Source organism: Pistacia vera, unplaced genomic scaffold (genome assembly GCF_008641045.1).
Source record: "Pistacia vera cultivar Batoury unplaced genomic scaffold, PisVer_v2 Contig136, whole genome shotgun sequence".
Lineage (NCBI taxonomy): Eukaryota > Viridiplantae > Streptophyta > Magnoliopsida > Sapindales > Anacardiaceae > Pistacia > Pistacia vera.
In genome coordinates, this window is record NW_022195423.1 from 1,038,037 (window position 1) to 1,048,120 (window position 10,084).

A 10,084-nucleotide genomic window follows, 5' to 3' on the forward strand; every position below is an offset into this window, starting at 1 on the left:
CATTTGAAACAACTCATTTTCTAGATTATAACATTATTTCTATTTGAGTAAATCCTGAATATAAGTATTTTGAGAGTATGAATATGAATATGTAGATGCGTAATTAGGGTTTGATAAATAAAATAATATATCCTTTAGTATGTGTGTGTATATATATATATATATATATTTGCTTAATATTTAACCTTCCACCAAGAATTTAAGATGATATAAACGATCTTTTCATCCTTCTTCATATTGTGCTCCCCACTTTGTTGAAGAACTTCAATTTAATTTTCTTCTTGTTTTAGCACTTTACAAATCAGTAGTTAGTAGATGATATTTCTTTTCTAATGAAGTACTTTTTTTCTCTAATCCTCATCAAGAATCGTTTTATATCTTTAAGCTGACACAAGTGAAATTAAAGGTTTCTTAGCTGGATAGTTCATGGATTATGCCATTCTTAATTTAATACATAATAACATTATTAAAGCATAGTCAATTAGGTTTTTGTCTTTCTGTTGATCATCTTTACATCCGTTCTCAACTTGTGCAAAACTGATTTCTTCTGCCATTGTAATCGTGACTCTCCAGTACTCCACGCAAAACGGAAGAATTAAATGCAACTTTTCTGATAAAAACGAAACAATTTTGGAGATCTAGGTAATCAAGTACTGATGTTTCCTTCTGCTAAGGGAGTTTAACGATTCTAATAGTCCAACATCGCTAAGGAATTATTTGACTTGGACACCATTACCAGCCGGTTTAATGCCATTTGTGGCTGTTACAATTAATACTAGAGCAGGACAACCTTCCAAGGAAATCTTGTGGATTGGCACCCATCTGGGACGGCCCTTACTGCAGATGGATGACCTGAAGGTATGAAGTCTTGCTAGCTGAGTCTATCAAGCTGCCGTGGACGTCGGTTCTAAGGAGGTGGATTGTCACGAATTAATAGCTTTGAACTAGTTCTACTCATTAGTGATTATTGTTAAGAGTGAGACTACTGGTGGCTTTAAAAAATTTCTAAGAAGTGCTCCAGACTTAGCTAACTTATGGCATATGATGGCTGCCAATTTTCATCTTATTTTTCTGAATCTAAAATTATTGGTGATGGGGTATGTCACTCAGGCCTAACTAGAAGCCATAGAACAAAACAAAATGTACATTTTCAGAGTGTTCATTGTCTCTTTGACCGGCTACTGTATATTCCTGCATTATATTTTTAAGTTCAAATCAGTTATCGAACTTGTCTAAATTTTGAAAGAATTTTATGCCACATATGCTTGTTTTAATATTTTCATGTGATCAAAATTTTATTCCTTTGATATATTCTGTTTCATCAACTGGTAATCAGAATCTCCGATTTGTTCAATATAATATTCAGAACTCAAATCTGGGAAGAATCTTGTATTTAATTAAATTGAAATCTTTCATCTATTGCCTTAGAATAATATCTAGAATAACTAGTAAGAAGACATAAAATCTCCTGACCTAGAGTGGAAAGAAAATTAATTAAGATTTATAAAGCTCAAAGTAAATATGAAAAGACTGAACTCCCTCGAATAATCCTTTTTTTTTTTTTTTTCTTTAGCCAGAAATCTTCTAACCTTGCTTTTACGAATTCGAGTGCGAAACTGAAGCTAGCTAATACGTCTCTCAAACAAGTTGAAACATAAGAATGGCTGATCATGAAAAGATTATTACCATCTTCAACCCTGACAGCAAACGATACTTGAATATTATACCCACTTAAAGGTGCCTCGCACTGTCGCACACCAAATATATGAAACCCTAAAATTAATGCAGATGCTCCTGAAATTGTAAAGAGAAAATTAGAGATCTTATAAGAGGTACAAGTAAATAATTTTGGAAGAGTGCCAGTTTTTTACCACTTTCTAGTTGTTTCCCATGTCTCAAATTTAACTCCTAAAACAATGAGAGCATTAAAATACAAGCAATACGAAATTCAGAAGAAACAGAAATTCTACATAAATCAAACAGATTTCGTGCAGACAATGCATGGTACTATAAAAATATATATGGGGACCTCTATAGATTACAAATCAAGCTTTGTTTTTCCATAAAAACGAAACAATTTAATCCCTAGAGGGCATTAAAAAGATCTCATACCTGATTGATGTTTGACAATAATATCATTATCTCTGAGAGGTTAGCTATTTTTACATAAAAAATTAAGACATGATAGCAATTACTCTACAGCCTAATTAGAGGTAAAATGTAAAACTATTTTTTTACCTTTGTCCTTTTACCACGAGTAGAGCAGATTGGAAGAAAAAATTTGAGACTGTATGGCCCTTACCCGGCCCCGTTGCCAAAATATAATTTTCTAGAAATTTTGCGCAAACCGATTACTAACAGTCACCACCGGAAGTTAGGCATGCACCGGTGCCGGGAAAATGGCGTCGGGGGTGCTGTAAATCAGTTGATTATCACGATGCAAGCGTCTATATGACTTAACTTGATACAATCTGTGTTACGGTACTTCAATTTATTGCCGACGCCATTGTGCGTCAACAACGATTTGTGTAAACGCCAATTTCAGTTCCCAGCATTAGAATATACACAATTTCCTATAATGAATATTTATAGTATCACATGAATATTAGAGAATTTATAACTTTTGTAATATTTGGTAGACTAACAATGTACAATTCTTACACTAAGAGAACTGCCAAGGAAAAAAGATTTAAAAAAAAAAACAGATAATTAAAGCACAAAAACCCACCAATTTATTATTGTTTCAATACCAAATTGAATGACACAACCCTGGAATCATCTGTTAATTCATGAAAAACCTGAAATCTTTTAATGAGCATGAAGTAAGCTAGAGGCATCTAGGTTTCAATTTTCTTGCACTTAAGAATTGAGAGTAATTCGTGAAGAAAATTCCCGAGTCAGTTACTTACTTACACAGAAAATAAACAAAACCCCAATTGTCACACACCCATGATAACTCTTACCTTCTCATCAACAAGTTAAAGCCTAAAAAAAATTCCTATGGAGAAAACCTTAAATTCTCTCTCTCTTGATGATGATTCTTTCCCTTCTCCCACAAATTCTCCACATCTTCATTTCCTACCATGTGAAAAACTTGAGTTCCTCCATAAGAACTTGCAGACAAATCCATGCTCTCAAGCCTTTGCTTCTTGTTACCCTCTGTTGCCAAATTGAAGTACATCTTCATCTTCTCCCATTTCTCTTTATACTCAGTTGCACTCCTGAAATACCCCAAACTCGCCATTTGTGCCGCTATCTCCTCCCAAAGGTTTTCATCCGAATATCCATTTTCTTGGAATTTTGTTACAAGTTGTACCAAACATGAAGTCTCAGGTTCACTCCATTTATTGATGGGAATTTTCTTAGCCGCAGCTGATGATGATGAAACTTCGAATCCTCTTCCTGTGTATTGTTTCAATGCCTCCATTACTACGGCGTCTCGCGCTTCAATCCAAGCTCTCTCTTTAGCCCAAAATTCATGCACTTGATCAAACCGAGCCACCTCTTGATTCCTCCATTCTTCCTCTTTACACAATCTTTCTTGCTCTTTATCTTCAATAGTCTTCAGCATTCTTTCCATCCACGCCTCTTGTGACTCCATTAGCTTCCGCATTTGTGAATCTACATACTCCTTAACCTTCTCCTTCCAAGTCTTCTTAACCCTTCCATCACTAGCCCCTTTCTGCTTATTATTCTCCAAGGATTTTTGGTTCATCATAAAGGCAATGGCTGAAAGATCATCGTTATCATTGTTTTCTGAAGACGCGGTTTCGAACTCGGAAGTGTTGGAGAAACTCAGGCTCTGATCCGGGAAAGCCTCTTGGTTGTTTTGAGTTTGGTAAAGAAGACTAGAATTGTTATGATTATGATGATCAAGATGGGATTCCGACAGTGAAATTTGATTATTATTATTATTATTATTGCTTGTTTCTCCGTAGAGGGCTTCAAGTTGGCGAAAGAACCTGTAGTTTTTTCCATCTTGTCTTCCAGCTTTACCTTCCTTTGTTTTCTTGTAATACTTGTACAAATTCTCAAACTTCTCTCTGCATTTCTTATCACTTCTGTGATAACCATGTTCCTCCGCCATTATCCTGTACAAAAAAGAATCAATTCCCGCTTTATGAAATAATTACACAAAAAAATCAGCAAACCCTAGTTCGATTAATAGGCGTTCTCTAACCTCTAATTAGTTACTCAAAAGCATTAATTCAGTAAACAGTAACTCAAAAATGCCTTCAGCTTCATTTATTTTAATCAACATTTCCAATAATTGAATCATAATTAAAGATTTTGAAAACATTATAAACAATATCGATAATATTATTAAATTATGTTGATAGCATTAAATAATCTGCCGGTAGAAAAGAAAAAAAGATTAGAGAAAACCCTCCAAGAAATCGATTAGAAAACTTATAAAACTAAGATAAAACAAGACCTGGTCAGTGGTCTCCCTCTGTTGAAGGAAAGGTTTGTCATATTTCAATTTTCAATCACAAAACTNTTTAAAAAAAAAAACAGATAATTAAAGCACAAAAACCCACCAATTTATTATTGTTTCAATACCAAATTGAATGCCACAACCCTGGAATCATCTGTTAATTCATGAAAAACCTGAAATCTTTTAATGAGCATTAAGTAAGCTAGAGGCATCTAGGTTTCAATTTTCTTGCACTTAAGAATTGAGAGTAATTCGTGAAGAAAATTCCCGAGTCAGTTACTTACTTACACAGAAAATAAACAAAACCCCAATTGTCACACACCCATAATAACTCTTACCTTCTCATCAACAAGTTAAAGCCTAAAAAAAATTCCTATGGAGAAAACCTTAAATTCTCTCTCTCTTGATGATGATTCTTTCCCTTCTCCCACAAATTCTCCACATCTTCATTTCCTACCATGTGAAAAACTTGAGTTCCTCCATAAGAACTTGCAGACAAATCCATGCTCTCAAGCCTTTGCTTCTTGTTACCCTCCGTTGCCAAATTGAAGTACATCTTCATCTTCTCCCATTTCTCTTTATACTCAGTTGCACTCCTGAAATACCCCAAACTCGCCATTTGTGCCGCTATCTCCTCCCAAAGGTTTTCATCCGAATATCCATTTTCTTGGAATTTTGTTACAAGTTGTACCAAACATGAAGTCTCAGGTTCACTCCATTTATTGATGGGAATTTTCTTAGCCGCAGCTGATGATGATGAAACTTCGAATCCTCTTCCTGTGTATTGTTTCAATGCCTCCATTACTACGGCGTCTCGCGCTTCAATCCAAGCTCTCTCTTTAGCCCAAAATTCATGCACTTGATCAAACCGAGCCACCTCTTGATTCCTCCATTCTTCCTCTTTACACAATCTTTCTTGCTCTTTATCTTCAATAGTCTTCAGCATTCTTTCCATCCACGCCTCTTGTGACTCCATTAGCTTCCGCATTTGTGAATCTACATACTCCTTAACCTTCTCCTTCCAAGTCTTCTTAACCCTTCCATCACTAGCCCCTTTCTGCTTATTATTCTCCAAGGATTTTTGGTTCATCATAAAGGCAATGGCTGAAAGATCATCGTTATCATTGTTTTCTGAAGACGCGGTTTCGAACTCGGAAGTGTTGGAGAAACTCAGGCTCTGATCCGGGAAAGCCTCTTGGTTGTTTTGAGTTTGGTAAAGAAGACTAGAATTGTTATGATTATGATGATCAAGATGGGATTCCGACAGTGAAATTTGATTATTATTATTATTATTATTGCTTGTTTCTCCGTAGAGGGCTTCAAGTTGGCGAAAGAACCTGTAGTTTTTTCCATCTTGTCTTCCAGCTTTACCTTCCTTTGTTTTCTTGTAATACTTGTACAAATTCTCAAACTTCTCTCTGCATTTCTTATCACTTCTGTGATAACCATGTTCCTCCGCCATTATCCTGTACAAAAAAGAATCAATTCCCGCTTTATGAAATAATTACACAAAAAAATCAGCAAACCCTAGTTCGATTAATAGGCGTTCTCTAACCTCTAATTAGTTACTCAAAAGCATTAATTCAGTAAACAGTAACTCAAAAATGCCTTCAGCTTCATTTATTTTAATCAACATTTCCAATAATTGAATCATAATTAAAGATTTTGAAAACATTATAAACAATATCGATAATATTATTAAATTATGTTGATAGCATTAAATAATCTGCCGGTAGAAAAGAAAAAAAGATTAGAGAAAACCCTCCAAGAAATCGATTAGAAAACTTATAAAACTAAGATAAAACAAGACCTGGTCAGTGGTCTCCCTCTGTTGAAGGAAAGGTTTGTCATATTTCAATTTTCAATCACAAAACTAGGTAAAAGAAAACATAAAATTTATTAAAAATCAATCTTTGTCATCATCACTGTCCACTGAAGTTGGAGAGAGGGTGAGCAGACAAAAACCAAAATGGGAAATTTTGGATGAAAAATCAGAAATTTGAAGGAAAGAAAATTATCAAATACATAAAATAACAAGTGTGTTTTTGTATACCTTGAGACTTCATCCCACAACGGTTTTTTCTGATTAGCCTCTTTGAACTTAGAATCGAGTCGAGATCTGATCTCAAGAAGCGTAAGCGTCTCTTGCCGTGGCCACCGGCAATTCCCACCTTCATTTCCAAAACTCCATCCACCACTCTCCATATCCACTCCTCCATATCTGGAACTATGAGCTGAACCAGAAGCAGCAGCACCAGAAACAGAAGTATTGCAAGAAATATTTGCGCCACTAAAATTATTGTGATGATGATCGTGACCAAAGCTAACCAATCCACCGGGCAACATGACTGTCTCATGCTGATGATTCCTGTGAAACAAGTATGACTCCGCGGCTTGTGGATTCGCCGGAAAGTGGGTTCTACCAGAGACCAGTTGGCCGAGATCAGGGAGGCCGTACTGATTGTTGATATCATCAGCCATTTTTTATTAGGTTTTTTTTTTTATTATTATTAATATTATTTTGATTGAGGAAGAAAGAAACTAAGAAAGAGAGAAAGAAAAAGATGGAGAGAGATAGAGATAGTCAAATAATGTTTGACATTAATGGACTTATTGTCTGTACAAATTGAACCTTTTTCTTAGGGGACAGGATCCGAGTCTACCGCTACTTTCATCACTGCTCCCTTCTTTCTTTGTATTTCTCTCTGTCTGTCTTATTTTTCTCTCTCGTGTGATAATAATAATAATAATAATAATAAAGGAGAGAGTGTTTTCTCTGTTAAGTATTTCTTAGGATTACCCAATTGGATTATGACAAATGTCATAGCATTACACGAGGGTGCATGATAACCTAATGCAAGCAGTGATTAGATGACGCGTGTACAGTTTTAGGATTTCATCTTTTTAACTTTTTTGACCCATCATCTATTATTTCACTTCATTACCTTTCCTTTACTGCAGCATAAAATATGCCAAATTTCTAAACAAAAATATTATAATTAGAATCTAATCTTGTAACAATCGCTTATAATCTTAATATTATAGCAAAATTAGTATAATCATATCAATTAACGACTTTGATTAAACATAAACGATCATTCTTTAAAAACAAACAATCATCCCTACTGTTCATTCATAAATAACAACATAAAGAACAACAATTACTTATGAAAGAATGATCTTTTGTCCCTAAAAAAATAACTGTTCATCCCTAAAAAATAAACGTTCGTCCCTAAGAAACCATCTTTCGTATTTAGTCAAAGTCATTTAATGTGTTGAGTGTAGACGTATAATGAGAGCTATTGAGACAATTGTTAACTCAACTGTCACGTTGAGATGATAAGAAAAGGATGTGAGATTAGATTATGGGCATAGTATTACTCATTTCTAAATTTAATTTTTTTTGTATACATGAACACAAATGATAATCTAGTTTTATAATTGATTAATATGATGATTTAGTAAACCAAATTAAAGATTCATTCTAATCCCATAATATGATAATATTAAAATTGAATTAATGACAAATCTTAAATAATATCGAAGGTTTTTTATTTTTTTTCAATATCCCAACTTAATTTTAAACCCAAATATGTGATTCGGTGTGAAAAAAGAACATAAAATGAGTTATAAATTTGTATATGTTCAGTACGATATACATAGATTACAATAGTTATATTTCTTTATCTCAATATAATCGTCATTTCTGTCCTTTTTTTTTTTTTTTTTTTTCGACCTTTTAGGTCGAAACTTATTGTTCTTCCCCTCACCTTGATAACTCTATCATTAATTAATGGCTGGCAAAGGCATTGTTCACTTTTCAGAAGCTCATGTTTTCCCTGTTCTGTTGGATTGAATTACTATAAAAGATGACAATTATTTCACATCATTTTATGTTTAAGTTTTATTATTTCTGGAATCAATTAATGTCATTGTACAATCAACTCTTTGCTTCTCTGTATTTTAAACCCTTTTCAATTTTTTATTTTTTTTTCAAAAATTAATCTGACATATCATATTTACATGCATGAAAATTATTAAAAGTTCTTATATTGTTAAAAAAAAAAAAAAAAAAAAAATTTATGCATTGATAGTCTTTTCTTGTAATAAAGGGGCCATGCAGTCTCTAATTTTCTACCCTACATGCTCTAAAGTAGGAGATAAAAAGAAAGTTTAACGTTCTCTTATCTTCAGCCTATGGGTAATTAATTGTTTTTATCTACTAATTAAATTTTATCCTATTTTGGATAATCCCATTAAAGCCAAAATGATATATATCACTATCATTATCAACATCAAATTGATAATGATATTTTCTTTTTCATGAATAGGGTTTAAAACGTTTTGTTTCATGGTATATATAAGAGAGCATCATCGGCTCTATTGAATATCTTATAAACTCAATATTGTTTCATGGTATATATAAGGGAGCATCATCGGCTCTATTGAATATCTTATAAACTCAATGTTCTAAGGTACGTCACAAATGCGGTAAGTGGCTCTAAGGTTTGAACTCAGAAAATCAATAAAGGAAGCAAACTTTCTTGACTGTCTGATTAACCTATTGGAGTTGGTATGTATTAACTTCAAATACTTGGAAAGTCTCCTCCGATTGTAACGAACGTTAGTCAAAAGTATTAACTAAAACTAAAATGACAAAAGTACCTCTAACGAGTAATGTTAACATTCTACTTATTTTGTAGCTTATAATTAATTAGTTGAAACTAGAGAGAAAATGCAATTAACTCATTAATATATATGATTTAGAGTGTTTGAACCAATTTATATGCACCTGAACTAATCTTCCGAGACTTTGAAACTACCAATCGAGTAAAGCTTCAGTGATTATCCATATTAGGGGTTATAGAAACTCAAACTCGAAAGATCATGTAAACTTAAATTCTTTTTTATTCTTTTACCAATCGGCCATCCAATGGATCATGTTCATCTAACAAGAGATCACATACAAATCAGAATTAAATGGATCAATATAAGGACTAAATTACTGCATAAATTTTGCCTCACCAAAAACAGAAGATGAAATTCTGAATGAAGGAAAGTTAATTTTTTTTTTTTTCCATTCTTTCTCTTTTCTCAAAACTCTTCCATTGATCGATGTAATCAATTAATGCTGTCAGTTTCTCAGCTTTAGAACCAATATTATGAAATTAAAAATTAATTGGGTGTAACTACAGTACAATCTTTGGGTGAATTCAGTAGGCTCTGGATTACTTGTTCTGACAAAAGAAAGAAAATTAAATAGAATTGAAAGGAACTATTCTTGACATCACTGCACCAGGTGTTTATAAGAAAGAATCTTAACCGTTCATTTTCATGAAAGAATCTCAGTCTCAGATCTGATTACTTATCCCAGACGTTGCCGACCATTATATTCCTTCCTAAAGTTGCTCACTTATCTGACGTGAACCTAAATCCCAGCATGTCAGAATAAAATAAAATAAATTACAACTTAAATTAAAATTTTACCATTAATCTATCTTGAGAGATAATACAATATTCAATCATAAAAATAAGAGTAAACGACTTTTTTTTCCCACACAAGGTTTGCCTTGATGACACTTTTCCCCACAAAAAGTTTCGAATTATTATTTTTCTACTCAAGGTTTATATCTTGTTACTATCAAA

General features: G+C 33.2%; 1 protein-coding gene across 1 annotated transcript; it reads right to left on the minus strand.

Moving 5' to 3' along the window:
* Positions 1-2,958: 2,958 nt before the first annotated feature.
* On the minus strand, positions 2,959-6,944 carry LOC116122595 (trihelix transcription factor PTL-like). Its single transcript, XM_031408426.1, has 3 exons — positions 6,492-6,944; positions 5,023-5,904; positions 2,959-4,058 (listed from the first exon to the last, which is right to left on the minus strand). The coding sequence occupies exons 1-3, from the start codon at positions 6,917-6,919 to the stop codon at positions 2,999-3,001; spliced, it is 2,370 nt and encodes a 789-aa protein (XP_031264286.1). The 5' UTR covers positions 6,920-6,944; the 3' UTR covers positions 2,959-2,998.
* Positions 6,945-10,084: the final 3,140 nt, after the last annotated feature.